The following is an 18647-nucleotide window of genomic DNA, read 5'->3' on the forward strand; positions in this document are numbered from 1 at the left end:
GCATCCTGCAGTGGTCAACTCCCTTCCAACTTTGCGGGGCCAATCATCTGCAACAATCGGCTCGGTGCTACTGGAAAACACCGGCGGGTTTAGCCTTAAGAAACGGGCTAAGTGATCAACAGGTGGTGGTGGCGGTGGGTTGTTGTTGTTGCCTTGGTTCTGCACTAACACTTGCATCAGGGCATTTTGTTGCTGAATCAACTGGGTGATTTCCGGTGGGAAAACAAATCCGTTGTCGCGTCTCGGAGGCATCTGATAGGTTAGAAAAGATGAGAGTTAAGAATAGAATGAGGTCTAGAGAGAAAACACTACCCATATGCTCATGAGACAAATACAATCAATATCACTCAATCAATTCAAACAAGGCATAACAATCGATCTAACTAGCGTTACAAAGTGCTTGAACTATACTATTAAATGGGGGAAAACTACTACTGATATGGTGGTCTACTAGAAATTCTGATCCGTTGAAGACTCCATGATGTCTGCTCCAGCTTCGTCAACAAAGTCATCTTCACTTGGTTCCGAGTCAGTGTCGTCGATGATGATGTAGTTATCCGGGCAAGTGCTTTCGTCAACTTCTGCTTTTGGCACTGGATTTCCCATGAATACTCCAATCTTCTTCTCCAGGTCGTCATTCTTCCCTACTAGTGCGATGATTTCCTCCATATAATCCTCGCGTGTAGCCTTGAGTTCTTCCTCCAGCTCCTTGATCTTCGTCAATGCCTTCTTCAGTTCTTCCTTGTCCGTGCACATCTGGTTCTCCTGGTGACGAATATGTTGGTTCTGCTCCTGGATGAAAGCTGCAATTGATCCATCCTTCTTGGTTATGATCATCTCCCATTGCGCGTCTCGGCGTCCACAAATCTGATAAATTGTATCCTTAAGCTCCTGGTGGTAGACTTCTCTAATGCGTCCCATAGCGATGTGTGCGGCCATGCTCTTCCCTAAACTCCAGGTTGGTGCTTCGAAAACCAATCTTATGGGTTCAGTAACTGGCACAAACGTCCTTCCTGGAATGTGAACTTGAATCTTCCAGCTCTCCTCTTCGGGTAATGTGGCGTTGTAGGTTCCGGTGATGCTTGGTATTCCTATGTTCAAATACTTAGTGGCTTCCTTCAAGTGTCGACCAAAAGGCGTGTCTTCATCTGGTTGCATGAACTTGCTCCTTGCATCCGCCATTCCTAAAAGAGTAGAAAGTGGAGAGGGGTCAGAAATGAGAAGAGAGAAGCTTTCTGGGGCTTAAGCTTAGTGGTCGTGTCCTACAGTCAGCGTGTGCTCTGATACCACCTTTGTAGTGACCAGACCTCAAATGGTCTGTGCTGTTGTGCACCAGTGTCATCCCTGGATCAGTAATGCTGACACGCACAGTACAAACGGAGGATTTATAACAGAGTAGCAATCACACACTTATTACATCGAATATCTCCAAAGAGATTAAGTATGATAAATATGGCTTAAGGCCATCTAAATACGATAACAGCGGAAGACTTAGAAGATAAGTGAGTCCATCAACTCCAGCGGCATCACTGAGTATAAGACCACGACCTAAGGCACCTTACTCGTCGTCTGAAAAGTCTGCAACATGAAACGTTGCAGCCCGAAAACGGGTCAGCACATAGAATATGCTGGCAAAGTAGCACATAGAGAATAATGAACAATAATAATGCTATACTACATGCATATATGGCTGGTGGAAAGCTCTATGGTTAAGTTTTATGCGAAAAGCCAATTTTTCCCTACTTCAAAGGAATAAATTTTATTTAACTATCATGGTGGTTGTGAAACATTGAGATGGTTGACAACATCTCAATCCCAATTAAAAAAGTCATCATTAACCCAACAAAATTAATTAAAAGTAACATGGTGATGAGATTCAAATGAGAATCCAGGTACTAGATACTCAAATTGTCCATAACCGGGGACACGGCTAACCATGATTAGTTTGTACACTCTGCAGAGGTTTGTGCACTTTTCCCCACAAGACTCGATCGCCTCCGCTTGATTCTCGCACTGCAAGATGTTTGAGAAACGGATGACCGAGACACAGTCTTTCCGAAACAATCACTCTTTACTCTGGGTGGACCGGTACACCTACTTTCCCCTACATCTGCTAGCCCACCTCTTCAAGAGATCATGTAACCTACTCAACTATGCTAGAGCCCATAATAGCTTGTGGCTGCACACGGAAGTTCTAGCATGAATAATATTATGATCCCTTTGAGCCTGGGTGGCGGTCCTTATACAAACAGGCAACACTGGGTTCTCCAGGTGCCTCAATCCACCCAGATGTGAGTTTTAGTTGCCACCTTAGGTAAACCATTATTAACAATCTCACATCTGTCATGAATATCTTTCAAACCCAATCCACGTCTACGAGCATAGCATGGCAATATAATAGCAACGTAGAAGTAACTCCCAAGGGTTTGATAAAAGAACAGCTAATAGGTACTACCTCAACTACTTCCCAATACCCACAATTTAATTAGATCCTAATCATGCAATGTTTGAGGATAGATCTAATGCAATAAAAAAACTGGGTATGGAAGGTATGATCAAAGTGTTACTTGCCTTGCTGATGATCCGCAAAACCTAGCGATTCGAAGTAACAAGCGGCACACTCCGGGTACTCTATCGCAAACAAACAAGCAGACAATCAGTACTCATCTAATGCACAGGTAAAACTCGAATGAAAGATCCAACCAGAAAGTTCAACTTAAGAACTCCGGTTTGCAAAAAGAATCAACTCGAACGAAGCAACGAAAGTCAAACTGCGAAAGAAACAAGCTTCGTTTACTAATCTGGATCTAGGTCAAATTTTACAGTAGCAAAAACTTGTTTGAGTAAGTTAAACGGAAAGAGAATTTCGAGACGAAACTCTAGGCGCTTGAATCGCCTGATTCCGATGAACGAGCGAAAAGTTAAACAGAAACAAAGATTCGATCAGAAATCGAATCTGAGATAATCGCGAAAAAAATCCGACGAAAAAGAAAACGGACGAACGGTTAAAGAACGGATGTTCGTTAACAGAGAAAAACCGACGAACGCGTTCGTTAAAACGAACGTGTCGGTGAACGCTCGCAAAATAACAAAACCAAAAAAAACCGATCTAGGTTTTTTTTTAAACGAACCGTTTTTTTTAAACAAAACCGGCAACGAACGGCGGCGAGGTACCTCGTCGGGGCGGGCTCCGGCGGGGCTTGGCCGGCTCCGGCGAGGGCGGCGAGGGCGGCAGGGTGCTCGGGTGCTCGGGGGGAAGGCGAGCGGCGGCGAGGGGCGGCAAACGGCGGCGGCGGCGGCTTCGAGCTCGGGTGCTCGGGCGGCGGCGAGTGCGGGTGCGGGCGGCGGGGTGAGAGGAGGAGAAGAGGGGGGTATAAATAGGAGGGGGGTCCGGCGGCTTGGGGAGGGGGCAAACCGAGCGGGGGCGGCTCCCGTGTCCGCCATGGACACGGCGCGGCGGCGGGGGCGTGCTGGGGAAGGAGATCCCGCGGGCGGCTGGGCCTCGGCTGGGCTTCGGCCCGGCGGGCGCGCGCAGTTTTTTTTTTAAATATGTTCCGCGGAAAATTTTGTAGAAAAATAAATAAAAGTCCAAAAAAGATAAAACAAATTTTCCCCGTCTAGTTAGAAAATCTAGAATAGGTTGAACATTTTTTTGACACAAAATAAATTTTTGAAAACATGCAATATTTTTATAATGCAATAAAATTGCAAATAAAATCCGAATAAATTCCAATAAATGATTTTAACACTTTTCCTCCAGTATTTCAATTGTTTTGGAGAAGTCATATTTTCTCCTCTCGTTTATTTTTAAAAATGAAATATTTTTCCGGAGAGAAAATAATTAAACTAAAATCCTCGTTTTATAATTTGATGAAAATCAAATATGAAAATTCGAGAAAATCCCCAACTCTCTCCGAGGGTCTTTGAGTTGCTTAGGATTTATCGAGGATTTGTCAAAATGCAATAAAATATGATATGCAATGATGATCTATGTATAACATATCAAATTGAAAATTTGGGATGTTACATCTCGCCGGCGCCACCGCAGGTCCGCCTCGTCTCCGGTGACCCTAGGGCCATGGGAGCACAGTGGATTCAGCCTAGGGTTGGGGGGGTCTGATTTTAGTCGTTCCTTTCAGTTTTGTTAGGGTTTGTCTCCTGCTCAGGAAGCAGAGACGGCGACGGCTCCCTGAAGATGGAATAAAGGTCTCCCCGCCTAGCCCCCGTTCTGGCGGTGCATGTAGCATCATTGGTGAGTGTGTGGAGATGTGTCTCCGACGGATCTATCTTTGGTGGATTTGCTCGGATCTCGTCGTTGTTCGTCTACGTTCATGTGTCATCGGGTTGGATCCTTTCAATCTACATTATTCTTCATCGGCGGCGGTTGCTGTTCTGGTGTGCTGGTCCTATGGGGCCTTAGCACTACGACTTTTTCCGACTGTCTATTATAACAAGTTGTGCCCGACTCCAGCAATGAAGGGGCGACGACGGCAACGCGCCTTCCGCTTGCTTCAGTGCTGGTAGTCGTCGCTAGGTGGTTACGAATCTGGATATAGTTTTTATTATTTCTGATGTTCGTTGTACTGTCATGATTAAACATAAATAGATGGAAAGTTTTTTTAAAAAAAAAAAGCTCTGACACGATCGTCCGCACGTTTCGTCGATGAAAAGGGGTTAGAAAAAACGGGTTCCATTGCTCCAATCAGTTCCCTGCTGGATCCATATGTGGAAACAAAAGAAGATCCACCAACGCAAAATCCATTGGATCTGAAATGTAGACGTAGAGGGAGGGGAACAGCATCATCTGTCTGTCAGGGCCACTGAGTGCAGCACGTGGTGGCGGAGACCCGATGAAGCGCTGGCCCAGCTGCCGCAGTTGCCAGCTGAATTCTGAAATCCACAAGCAAGGATAACTTCTCCCTGCAACTCTCTGATTAACTACTGGATCTCAAAATAATATTCATATATATAACTCTCCAATCTACAATAGCACTGTAGGAGGACAGCAGCACTCTCTCACTTAGCTGTTGCTAGCTATCATCTCCTTTCCGCCCATCATGTGACCTCCATGCTTGTTCCTACCTAGCTGCCACCTTTTCCCTTTTAAAAATCGGGACCTCTCACTAAGCAAGTACTTGCACAGCATCTCCAACAGCTGCTCCAAAATGCGCGCGAGGTAAACCGAGTTTTAGCGCGCGGGACGTTTCGGCGCGCTCCAGCGGTGGCGGGAAAGTCGCGCGCGGGAACCGTTTGCGCGCACGCGGGAAAAGGCGGCAGGTCGCGCGCTATTTTTGGCGCATCGCTTCCGGCGCGCCTATAAAATGCGGCGCTCGCCTCTCTTCCTCTTCCACTGCCACGCGCGCCTCCACCGCTCCAGCGCCCCGCGACCGACGCGCCACGCCACCGCTTCCGTTGCTTCCGCTGCCACGCGCGCCACCGCTCCAGCGCCCCGCCACCGACGCGCCACCATGCCGCCGCGCCGCCGAGGAGCGTCGGGCTACCTTGGCGTCCGCCAGCGCCCCAACGGCGGGTTCTACTCCGAGATACGGTCCGGCCAACTCCGGCTCGGCCTCGGCACCTTCGAGACGGCGCACGAGGCCGCCCGCGCGTACGACGTGGCGGCGTGGCGCCTAGGCAGGCCGCGCCCGCAGATGAACTTCGACGACGTCCACACGCTCCAGCAGGCGCTGGACGTCGCCCCGCCGCCTCGTCTTCGCACGGCACAAGACCGTGCGGAGCACGCTGAGCGGCAGCGCCGCCTCCTCGTCGCCCATGAGGACGAGCGGACCATGGTGGAGTGGCGCCGGCGCCACCCGGAGGACGTCACCTACGAGCAAGCCTACTGTTGGGGAACGTAGTAATTTCAAAAAATTTCCTACGCACACGCAAGATCATGGTGATGCATAGCAACGAGAGGGGAGAGTGTTGTCCGCGTACCCTCGTAGACCGAAAGCGGAAGCGTTAACACAACGCGGTTGATGTAGTCGTACGTCTTCACGATCCGACCGATCAAGTACCGAACGCACGGCACCTCCGCGTTCAGCACACGTTCAGCTCGATGATGTCCCTCGAACTCCGATCCAGCCGAGTGTTGAGGGAGAGTTTCGTCAACACGACGGCGTGGTGACGATGATGATGTGCTACCGACGCAGGGCTTCGCCTAAGCTCCGCTATGATATTATCGAGGTGTAATATGGTGGAGGGGGGCACCGCACACGGCTAAAAGATCGTAGATCAATTGTGTCTAGAGGTGCCCCCCTGCCCCCGTATATAAAGGTGCAAGGGGGAGGCCGCCGGCCTAGGAGGTAGAGGCGCGCCAGGAGGAGTCCTACTCCTACCGGGAGTAGGACTCCCCCCTTTCCATGTTGGACTAGGAGTGGAAGGGGGAAGAGGTGGAGGGGAGGAAGGAAGGGGGGCGCCGCCCCCCTCTCCTTGTCCTATTCGGACTGGGGGGGAAGGGGGGCGCGGCCCTGCCCTAGCCTCCTCTCCTCTCTTCCACCTAGGCCCACTAAGGCCCATTAAGTTACCGGGGGGTTCCGGTAACCTCCCGGTACTTCGGCAAAATCCCGATTTCACCCGGAACACTTCCGATGTCCAAACATAGGCTTCCAATATATCAATCTTTATGTCTCGACCATTTCGAGACTCCTCGTCATGTCCGTGATCACATCCGGGACTCCGAACAACCTTCGGTACATCAAAACATATAAACTCATAATATAACTGTCATCGTAACGTTAAGCGTGCGGACCCTACGGGTTCGAGAACTATGTAGACATGACCGAGACACCTCTCCTGTCAATAACCAATAGCGGAACCTGGATGCTCATATTGGTTCCTACATATTCTACGAAGATCTTTATCGGTCAGACCGCATAACAACATACGTTGTTCCCTTTGTCATCGGTATGTTACTTGCCCGAGATTCGATCGTCGGTATCTCGATACCTAGTTCAATCTCGTTACCTGCAAGTCTCTTTACTCGTTCCGTAATACATCATCCCGCAACTAACTCATTAGTCACAATGCTTGCAAGGCTTATAGTGATGTGCATTACCGAGTGGGCCCAGAGATACCTCTCCGACAATCGGAGTGACAAATCCTAATCTCGAAATACGCCAACCCAACAAGTACCTTTGGAGACACCTGTAGAGCACCTTTATAATCACCCAGTTACGTTGTGACGTTTGGTAGCACACAAAGTGTTCCTCCGGTAAACGGGAGTTGCATAATCTCATAGTCATAGGAACATGTATAAGTCATGAAGAAAGCAATAGCAACATACTAAACGATCGAGTGCTAAGCTAACGGAATGGGTCAAGTCAATCACGTCATTCTCCTAATGAGGTGATCCCGTTAATCAAATGACAACTCATGTCTATGGCTAGGAAACATAACCATCTTTGATTAACGAGCTAGTCAAGTAGAGGCATACTAGTGACACTCTGTTTGTCTATGTATTCACACATGTATTATGTTTCCGGTTAATACAATTCTAGCATGAATAATAAACATTTATCATGATATAAGGAAATAAATAATACTTTATTATTGCCTCTAGGGCATATTTCCTTCAGTCTCCCACTTGCACTAGAGTCAATAATCTAGATTACACAGTAATGATTCTTACACCCATGGAGTCTTGGTGTTGATCATGTTTTGCTCGTGGAAGAGGCTTAGTCAACGGGTCTGCAACATTCAGATCCGTATGTATCTTGCAAATTTCTATGTCTCCCACCTGGACTAAATCCCGGATGGAATTGAAGCGTCTTTTGATGTGCTTGGTTCTCTTGTGAAATCTGGATTCATTTGCTAAGGCAATTGCACCAGCATTGTCACAAAAGATTTTCATTGGTCCTGATGCACTAGGTATGACACCTAGATCGGATATGAACTCCTTCATCCAGACTCCTTCATTTGCTGCTTCCGAAGCAGCTATGTACTCTGCTTCACACCTAGATCCCGCCACGACGCTTTGCTTAGAACTGCACCAACTGACAGCTCCACCGTTCAATGTAAATACGTATCCGGTTTGCGATTTAGAATCGTCCGGATCAGTGTCAAAGCTTGCATCAACGTAACCATTTATGATGAGCTCTTTGTCACCTCCATAAACGAGAAACATATCCTTAGTCCTTTTCAGGTATTTCAAGATGTTCTTGACCGCTGTCCAGTGATCCACTCCTGGATTATTTTGGTACCTCCCTGCTAAACTTATAGCAAGACACACATCAGGTCTAGTACACAGCATTGCATACATGATAGAGCCTATGGCTGAAGCATAGGGAACATCTTTCATCTTCTCTCTATATTCTGCAGTGGTCGGGCATTGAGTCTTACTCAATCTCACACCTTGTAGTACAGGCAAGAACCCTTTCTTTGCTTGATCCATTTTGAACTTCTTCAAAACTTTGTCAAGGTATGTGCTTTGTGAAAGTCCAATTAAGCGTCTTGATCTATCTCTATAGATCTTGATGCCAAATATATATGCAGCTTCACCGAGGTCTTTCATTGAAAAACTCTTATTCAAGTATCCCTTTATGCTATCCAGAAATTCTATATCATTTCCAATCAGCAATATGTCATCCACATATAATATCAGAAATGCTACTGAGCTCCCACTCACTTTCTTATAAATACAGGCTTCTCCAAAAGTCTGTATAAAACCAAATGCTTTGATCACACTATCAAAGCGTTTATTCCAACTCCGAGAGGCTTGCACCAGTCCATAAATGGATCACTGGAGCTTGCACACTTTGTTAGCTCCCTTTGGATCGACAAAACCTTCCGGTTGCATCATATACAACTCTTCTTCCAGAAATCCATTCAGGAATGCAGTTTTGACATCCATTTGCCAAATTTCATAATCATAAAATGCGGCAATTGCTAACATGATTCGGACAGAATTAAGCATCGCTACGGGTGAGAAGGTCTCATCGTAGTCAATCCCTTGAACTTGTCGAAAACCTTTCGCAACAAGTCGAGCTTTATAGACAGTAACATTACCGTCAGCGTCAGTCTTCTTCTTGAAGATCCATTTATTTTTAATGGCTTGCCGACCATCGGGCAAGTCAACCAAAGTCCATACTTTGTTCTCATACATGGATCCCATCTCGGATTTCATGGCCTCAAGCCATTTTGCGGAATCTGGGCTCACCATCGCTTCTTCATAGTTCGTAGGTTCGTCATGGTCTAGTAACATAACCTCCAGAACAGGATTACCGTACCACTCTGGTGCGGATCTTAATCTGGTTGACCTACGAGGTTCAGTAATAACTTGATCTGAAGTTTCATGATCATTATCATTAACTTCCCCACTAATTGGTGTAGGTGTCGCAGAAACTGGTTTATGTGATGATCTACTTTCCAATAAGGGAGCAGGTACAGTTACCTCATCAAGTTCTAATTTCCTCCCACTCACTTCTTTCGAGAGAAACTCCTTCTCTAGAAAGGATCCATTCTTAGCAACGAATGTCTTGCCTTCGGATCTGTGATAGAAGGTGTACCCAACAGTCTCCTTTGGGTATCCTATGAAGACACATTTCTCCGATTTAGGTTCGAGCTTATCAGGTTGAAGTTTCTTCACATAAGCATCACAACCCCAAACTTTAAGATACGACAACTTTGGTTTCTTGCCAAACCATAGTTCATAAGGTGTCGTTTCAACGGATTTCGATGGTGTCCTATTTAGAGTGAATGCAGCCGTCTCTAAAGCATAACCCCAAAACGACAGCGGTAAATCAGTAAGAGACATCATAGATCGCACCATATCAAGTAAAGTACGATTACGACGTTCGGACACACCATTACGCTGTGGTGTTCCGGGTGGCATGAGTTGCGAAACTATTCCGCATTGTTTCATATGTAGGCCAAACTCGTAACTCAAATATTCTCCTCCACGATCTGATCGTAGAAACTTTATTTTCTTGTTACGATGATTTTCAACTTCGCTCTGAAATTCTTTGAACTTTTCAAATGTTTCAGACTTATGTTTCATTAAGTAGATATACCCATATCTGCTCAAATCATCTGTGAAGGTGAGAAAATAACGATATCCGCCACGAGCCTCAATATTCATCGGACCACATACATCTGTATGTATGATTTCCAATAAATCTGTTGCTCTCTCCATAGTTCCGGAGAACGGTGTTTTAGTCATCTTGCCCATGAGGCACGGTTCGCAAGTACTAAGTGATTCATAATCAAGTGATTCCAAAAGTCCATCAGTATGGAGTTTCTTCATGCGCTTTACACCGATATGACCTAAACGGCAGTGCCACAAATAAGTTGCATTGTCATTATCAACTCTGCATCTTTTGGCTTCGACATTATGAATATGTGTGTCACTACTATTGAGATTCATTAAAAATAGACCACTCTTCAAGGGTGCATGACCATAAAAGATATTATTCATATAAATAGAACAACCATTATTCTCTGATTTAAATGAATAACCGTCTCGCATTAAACAAGATCCAGATATAATGTTCATGCTCAACGCTGGCACCAAATAACAATTATTTAGGTCTAAAACTAATCCCGAAGGTAGATGTAGAGGTAGCGTGCCGACCGCGATCACATCGACTTTGGAACCATTTCCCACGCGCATCGTCACCTCGTCCTTAGCCAATCTTCGCTTAATCCGTAGCCCCTGTTTCGAGTTGCAAATATTAGCAACAGAACCAGTATCAAATACCCAGGTGCTACTGCGAGCATTAGTAAGGTACACATTAATAACATGTATATCACATATACCTTTGCTAACCTTGCCATCCTTCTTATCCGCCAAATACTTGGGGCAGTTCCGCTTCCAGTGACCAGTCTGCTTGCAGTAGAAGCACTCAGTTTCAGGCTTAGATCCAGACTTGGGTTTCTTCTCCTGAACAGCAACTTGCTTGCTGTTCTTCTTGAAGTTCCCCTTCTTCTTCCCTTTGCCCTTTTTCTTGAAACTAGTGGTCTTACTGACCATCAACACTTGATGCTCCTTTTTGATTTCTACCTCCGCTGCCTTTAGCATTGCGAAGAGCTCGGGAATTGTCTTATTCATCCCTTGCATGTTATAGTTCATCATGAAGCTCTTGTAGCTTGGTGGCAGTGATTGAAGAATTCTGTCAATGACGCTATCATCCGGAAGATTAACTCCCAGTTGAATCAAGTGATTATTATACCCAGACATTTTGAGTATATGCTCACTGACAGAACTATTCTCTTCCATCTTGCAGCTGTAGAACTTATTGGAGACTTCATATCTCTCAATCTGGGCATTTGCTTGAAATATTAACTTCAACTCCTAGAACATCTCATATGCTCCATGACGTTCAAAATGTCGTTGAAGACCCGGTTCTAAGCCGTAAAGCATGGCACACTGAACTATCGAGTAGTCATCAGCTTTGCTCTGCCAGACGTTCATAACTTCTAGTGTTGCTCTTGCAGGAGGCCTGGCACCTAGCGGTGCTTCCAGGACGTAATTCTTCTGTGCAGCAATGAGGATAATCCTCAAGTTACGGACCCAGTCCGTGTAATTGCTACCATCATCTTTCAACTTTGCTTTCTCAAGGAACGCATTAAAATTCAAGGGAACAACAGCACGGGCCATTTATCTACAATTAACACAGACAAGCAAGATACTATCAGGTACTAAGTTCATGATAAATTTAAGTTCAATTAATCATATTACTTAAGAACTCCCACTTAGATAGACATCCCTCTAATCATCTAAGTGATTACGTGATCCAAATCAACTAAACCATGTCCGATCATCACGTGAGATGGAGTAGTTTCAATGGTGAACATCACTATGTTGATCATATCTACTATATGATTCACGCTCGACCTTTCGGTCTCCGTGTTCCGAGGCCATATCTGCATATGCTAGGCTCGTCAAGTTTAACCTGAGTATTCCGCGTGTGCAACTGTTTTGCACCCGTTGTATTTGAACGTAGAGCCTATCACACCCGATCATCACGTGGTGTCTCAGCACGAAGAACTTTCGCAACGGTGCATACTCAGGGAGAACACTTTTATCTTGAAATTTTAGTGAGATATCATCTTATAATGCTACCGTCAATCAAAGCAAGATAAGATGCATAAAAGATTAACATCACATGCAATCAATATAAGTGATATGATATGGCCATCATCATCTTGTGCTTGTGATCTCCATCTCCGAAGCACCGTCATGATCACCATCGTCACCGGCGCGACACCTTGATCTCCATCGTAGTATCATTGTCGTCTCGCCAACTATTGCTTTTACGATTGCCGATAACTCGGTTACAAAACATGATCATCTCATACAATAAAATATAGCATCATGTCTTGACCATATCACATCACAACATGCCCTGCAAAAACAAGTTAGACGTCCTCTACTATGTTGTTGAAAGTTTTACGTGGCTGCTACGGGCTTAGCAAGAACCGTTCTTACCTACGCATCAAAACCACAATGATAGTGTGTCAAGTTGGTGCTGTTTTAACCTTCGCAAGGACCGGGCGTAGCCATACTTTGTTCAACTAAAGTGAGAGAGACAGACACCCACCAGTCACCTTTAAGCAACGAGTGCTCGCAACGGTGAAACCAGTCTCGCGTACGCGTACGCGTAATGTCGGTCCGGGCCGCTTCATCTCACAATACCGCCGAACCAAAGTATGACATGCTGGTAAGCAGTATGACTTATATCGCCCACAACTCACTTGTGTTCTACTCGTGCATAGCATCAACGCATAAAACCAGGCTCGGATGCCACTGTTGCGGAACGTAGTAATTTCAAAAAAATTCCTACGCACACGCAAGATCATGGTGATGCATAGCAACGAGACAGGAGAGTGTTGTCCACGTACCCTCGTAGACCGAAAGCGGAAGCGTTAACACAACGCGGTTGATGTAGTCGTACGTCTTCACGATCCGACCGATCAAGTACCGAACGCACGGCACCTCTGCGTTCAGCACACGTTCAGCTCGATGACGTCCCTCGAACTCCGATCCAGCCGAGTGTTGAGGGAGAGTTTCGTCAGCACGACGGCGTGGTGACGATGATGATGTTCTACCGACGCAGGGCTTCGCCTAAGCTCCGCTACGATATTATCGAGGTGTAATATGATGGAGGGGGGCACCGCACACGGCTAAAAGATCGTAGATCAATTGTGTCTAGAGGTGCCCCCCTGCCCCCGTATATAAAGGTGCAAGGGGGAGGCCGCCGGCCTAGGAGGTAGAGGCGCGCCAGGAGGAGTCCTACTCCTACCGGGAGTAGGACTCCCCCCCTTTCCATGTTGGACTAGGAGTGGAAGGGGGAAGAGGTGGAGGGGAGGAAGGAAGGGGGGCGCCGCCCCCCTCTCCTTGTCCTATTCGGACTGGGGGGAAGGGGGGCGCGGCCCTGCCCTAGCCTCCTCTCCTCTCTTCCACCTAGGCCCACTAAGGCCCATTAAGTTACCGGGGGGTTCCGGTAACCTCCCGGTACTCCGAAAAAATCCCGATTTCACCCGGAACACTTCCGATGTCCAAACATAGGCTTCCAATATATCAATCTTTATGTCTCGACCATTTCGAGACTCCTCGTCATGTCCGTGATCACATCCGGGACTCCAAACAACCTTCGGTACATCAAAACATATAAACTCATAATATAACTGTCATCGTAACGTTAAGCGTGCGGACCCTACGGGTTCGAGAACTATGTAGACATGACCGAGACACCTCTCCGGTCAATAACCAATAGCGGAACCTGGATGCTCATATTGGTTCCTACATATTCTACGAAGATCTTTATCGGTCAGACCGCATAACAACATACGTTGTTCCCTTTGTCATCGGTATGTTACTTGCCCGAGATTCGATCGTCGGTATCTCGATACCTAGTTCAATCTCGTTACCGGCAAGTCTCTTTACTCGTTCCGTAATACATCATCCCGCAAACTAACTCATTAGTCACAATGCTTGCAAGGCTTATAGTGATGTGCATTACCGAGTGGGCCCAGAGATACCTCTCCGACAATTGGAGTGACAAATCCTAATCTCGAAATACGCCAACCCAACAAGTACCTTTGGAGACACCTGTAGAGCACCTTTATAATCACCCAGTTACGTTGTGACGTTTGGTAGCACACAAAGTGTTCCTCCGGTAAACGGGAGTTGCATAATCTCATAGTCATAGGAACATGTATAAGTCATGAAGAAAGCAATAGCAACATACTAAACGATCGAGTGCTAAGCTAACGGAATGGGTCAAGTCAATCACGTCATTCTCCTAATGAGGTGATCCCGTTAATCAAATGACAACTCATGTCTATGGCTAGGAAACATAACCATCTTTGATTAACGAGCTAGTCAAGTAGAGGCATACTAGTGACACTCTGTTTGTCTATGTATTCACACATGTATTATGTTTCCGGTTAATACAATTCTAGCATGAATAATAAACATTTATCATGATACAAGGAAATACATAATACTTTATTATTGCCTCTAGGGCATATTTCCTTCACCTAGTGGGCAAGGCGCCGCGAGGAGGAGACGCGAAGGCGCCGCGAGGAGCGGTTGGATAGGCGTCGGCGAAAGGCTCTGGCGACATCGCAGTGTGACATCGTTCAAAATGGTGGGCAGTCGATCTTTTCGGCTAATGATGACCGTTGGTTGGACATGTGGATCGATACCTCGGACCAGACCAGCGAGGATGGCGACGATGACGATGACGACGACGACTGGGAGTAGGCTATAGTTGCGTATGTAGTTGCACTATCTAGTAGTTTTTTTATGTCGTTGCACTATCTAGTAGTAGTTTTTTTATCTATCTATGCTATGAAACTATGTAAAATATCTATGTATCGGTTTTTTTATCTATCTATGCTATGGAACTATGTAAAATATCTATGAAATAGGCTATAGTTTTTTTTAGCGCGTGTTGCATTTTTGCGCACTGCTGGAGCTGCGCGCGCGCTGCTTTTTAGCGCGGCTGCTGGAGCCAGCGCTGCACGCCGCGCCAAACCAGGCGATGGGCGCGCGGCAAAGCAGTTTTTGACGCGCGGCGCGTTCGGCACCTGTCGGAGATGCTCTAACTAACTACCATATCTCTTGCTGTCATGTAGAGTACGTACTACAAGCACCAAGTAACCACCATATCTCCAGCATCTTATTGATGCCTAGTCCTAAACACATGCATGTTGCCACGAATAATGGCCATAAAATCATCACCTTCATCCCATCTACACTAATGCAACATGCCCCCACCCTGCATGTGATGTGCACCTACATACATACCTTGCATGTGATGTGCACCGAGACACAAAATATATACACTCCAGCTACACATCTCCTACACTTGCAGCCCACACACATAGTACACAGGAAGAACCCAGCGGTGGTAGATAGCTCAAGAAATGGCGCAGCTGCCGCCGAGAGCGCCGAGCGCGGGGGGGCAGGACTGGCCGGTGGCAGGCGAGTTCCTCGGGTTCGCTGCGGCCCGGCGGGGCGTGCACCGGCGCTCGGCCAGCGATCCGGCGGCTTTCCTGGAGGCCGTGCCAATGGACCACATCCTCAGCGGCGGCGGCGGCGACGACGAGTTCGACAGGCTCGACGACGAGCAGCTCATGTCCATGTTCTCCAATGTCGACGGCGGGTGCGACAGGCCGGGCTTCATGGACACGGGAGAGGCGGAGGAGGGGACGCCCAGCGCGGGCGCAATGGCCGCCGCGGACGGCTTCGGTGACCCCAAGAGGGTTAAAAGGTCTGTTACATTTCCTACTTAGCAAATTTATTTTTTTCTTTTGAGTGGAGCAAAGTTAATTTGCTTTTTAACATAGAACAATAGTTCATGTAGTATTTATACCAGAGTAAACGGTAGAAACACAATTACGTTTATTTTAAAGATAGAGCTCGATTTGGTTGGCGATTCACGGCAACTATACATTTGTTTACGGTATCTCTAGAGCCAACAAATTACCTACTACGTTGGCCGTGAATCAGTAATTTTGGTTTTACCCCAGTGAAAAAACAAATACAATTTGGGTGTTCATAAATCACGACTAGCTGTTCAAATTAACAACTCTGCAAGAAGTTGCCACTTTAAAAGCCATTTTAAACTGAAATTTTGATTCGACTCGCCTCCTGGTCCTGGGTCGCTCTCGGCGGCTCCGGAGGCCCCCCGTCGCCACCTCCTAACCGCCACGCCCTGCCTTCGCCGTCGCCGGAGGAGGTCACCGGGCTAAGCTTTGCGACACGGAGGGCGGCGGCGAGGCCATGCCCTCTCGCGCGCGAGATCCCCTCCTCTCGAGATCCGCTTCTTCGGCTGCTGCCCCAACCCCTGCCGGTCCTCTGGCCGTCTGGCGCATGCTGCGGCCTGGCCATGCCCTGCTTAGGCGGCTGCTCCTCCCGACGGCTCGACCCAGCCTTCCCTCTTCTTGCGTGCGCTAAGCTGGCCGGCAGAGCACGGAGGCTGCTAGGAGTGCATTTCAAGTTTAGATCTCAAATTTCAGAAAAGAAATATTCAGGCGTAAATATTACTCAAATGTGCATGCTTCGTTGTAAAACAATTACCGAAATGCGCATTCGCATCATACATTCATACTGTATCCCTTAGTAAGCTGCATACACAAAACTCTGCGAATCTAAGTAACAAATTAGCTGGCAATTTTGTTTCAGGATATTGGCCAACAGGCAGTCAGCGCAGAGGTCAAGAGTTCGGAAGTTGCAGTACATCTCAGAGCTTGAACGCAGCGTCACCGGACTCCAGGTATTCACTCTACTTCTCTCGTAAACGGACCTCAACGAAGAACTACAAAAAGATATCAAAAGAATCAAGAAAATAGTCTTGTGCATACTGAATACTTCAACAATTTCTGTCTTGCATTCCCAGCAAATAGTCCCTAGTTTTGTGTGTGTGAAGAAATAAGTGTCCATGACTTATGCATACACCTAGCACACTCAAAACATTTTCAATGTCCATTTTTTTTCAATATTGTTTGCTATTTTTTTCAAATTTATAGTTCATTTGGGAGTGGATGAGCTCAGTCTCCAAGAGCAATTACCAAGTTTTTCACTGTTACTCGAGATAATTCAGAGACAACAAAAGGAGAATTTTCCCCGCAAAAAAGAAACAAAAAGAGAATTTTAACCATTGAAATCCCAAAATTTGATTGGTTGTTTACTTGGTTCAGATGGAGGTGTCAGCACTCTCTCCCCGCGTGGCCTTTCTAGATCATCAGCGGTCATTACTGACCGTGGGCAACAGCCATCTCAGGCAAAGAATTGCCGCCCTTGCACAAGACAAGATCTTCAAAGATGGTACCGAACCTTCATGCCCATTTTAGCTAATTTATCCGTTTCTCTATGATAAATATGGGCTCCAGTGCCATCTTTTTTGTCAGGCACCAACCAGCACACCAAAAGACTGTTAATTTGAACAAACTGCAAATAATGTTTTGACGCAAACAGATTTACTGAATGAAAATAAACATTCTGCAAAACAATTTTTTTGATTGACTCCTAGTTAAGCAAAGCCATCCAGTGTCTTGTTTAAACTCATCCCAAAGTTGCAATGCAGCTCATCAAGAGGCACTCAAAGAGGAGATTGAGCGACTACGGCAGCTGTTCCACCACCAGAAGATCAAGGCCACAGGCGGCACAGACATGGCCACGGCCGCCTCAATGCAAGCCAAGCAAGAGCTCCTTATGTGTGAGGGAGCCGCGATGCGATAACACAACATGGCGCAAGCAGCCTTTTTGTGGTGACTTTTTCCTTCCACTCTTGTCGATTCATCGTGTGCAAACACACCAATGTTACTAGATTATTTGTGCAGTTTGACATGTTCATTGTTTTTGTTTTTTGTGATGTTCACTCGTCCCTACCGATAATTGTGTTGGGATGGAAAATTGTCGTAGATATATTGTTTGGACCATCCTTGCATTTGTGTTGGTAAAGATATTTTCAATATTATTCGGTCTTCGGTTTGTGGGAAACAGAATCTCTAAAGGACACTTTTATTGACTAAAAAAGTCGCAGCAAGATGACAAATGAAATGTTTTCTATAAAGGACTATTTTATTGACTAAAAAAGTCGCATCAAGATGACAAACGGAATGAACACACACCCAACCTATGCATAATTATGATGACACAACCAATACACAAAGAAAGAAAGAAAGAAAACACAGAAAAACAAAAAAAAAAGTTTGTCGAAGTGAACTACATCATGTAAACCATCAACATCAACCACCACTGATGAGAACACTAAGACTATGGGAAAAGTGCTTCAACAATGACGCCTCCAAGAAGGCAACGATGTGCGAGCCTCGCCATCGTCAAATCCACCCACGGAGGCTAGATCTTGGTTTTCAGTTTTCACTCCGAAGAGAACGTCCAAACAACTCGAGATAAATGCCTCCACAAGGGGATGATGTGGAACACCATCATTGCCTCATTCAACCAGTTCAGATCAGACCTAAAGTTTTCACTCTGGAGCTTGGGACTAACGGCGCAGATTTTTGTTAGTACCCTCGGTTGGGTGCCTTGCGTGGCCGGAAGTACTGAGACGGAGCCCGCACACGCAAGTTACCCAGGTTCGGGCCTCCGAAGAGTAATCCCCTACGTCCTGCTTGTTATTGTTATTCAGGGTGGAGAATACCGCGTGAGAGGGAATACAATGGTGTATAGAGAG

General features: G+C 46.4%; 2 protein-coding genes across 2 annotated transcripts; both read left to right on the forward strand.

Annotated features, from left to right (window-relative positions):
- The first annotated feature begins 5321 nt into the window (after window positions 1-5321).
- On the forward strand, window positions 5322-5858 carry LOC109754065 (uncharacterized). Its single transcript, XM_020312986.1, has one exon. It carries the CDS (start codon window positions 5322-5324, stop codon window positions 5856-5858), a length of 537 nt encoding a protein of 178 aa, XP_020168575.1.
- Window positions 5859-15256: 9398 nt separating this feature from the next.
- On the forward strand, window positions 15257-17927 carry LOC109754066 (basic leucine zipper 19). Its single transcript, XM_020312987.4, has 4 exons — window positions 15257-15719; window positions 16634-16724; window positions 17149-17275; window positions 17535-17927. Exons 1-4 carry the CDS (start codon window positions 15373-15375, stop codon window positions 17687-17689), a joined length of 720 nt encoding a protein of 239 aa, XP_020168576.1. The 5' UTR covers window positions 15257-15372; the 3' UTR covers window positions 17690-17927.
- Window positions 17928-18647: the final 720 nt, after the last annotated feature.

The sequence above is a fragment of the Aegilops tauschii genome, chromosome 5, assembly GCF_002575655.3.
Source record: "Aegilops tauschii subsp. strangulata cultivar AL8/78 chromosome 5, Aet v6.0, whole genome shotgun sequence".
Lineage (NCBI taxonomy): Eukaryota > Viridiplantae > Streptophyta > Magnoliopsida > Poales > Poaceae > Aegilops > Aegilops tauschii.

Excerpts from the sequence above, each read along its gene's own strand:
- LOC109754065 (XM_020312986.1), top strand. The coding sequence starts at position 5,322 with ATGCGGCGCTCGCCTCTCTTCCTCTTCCACTGCCACGCGCGCCTCCAC.
- LOC109754066 (XM_020312987.4), top strand. The coding sequence starts at position 15,373 with ATGGCGCAGCTGCCGCCGAGAGCGCCGAGCGCGGGGGGGCAGGACTGG. Across the intron at positions 15,720-16,633 it reads GACCCCAAGAGGGTTAAAAG|GATATTGGCCAACAGGCAGT; the intron begins GTCTGTTACATT and ends ATTTTGTTTCAG. Across the intron at positions 16,725-17,148 it reads GCAGCGTCACCGGACTCCAG|ATGGAGGTGTCAGCACTCTC; the intron begins GTATTCACTCTA and ends TACTTGGTTCAG.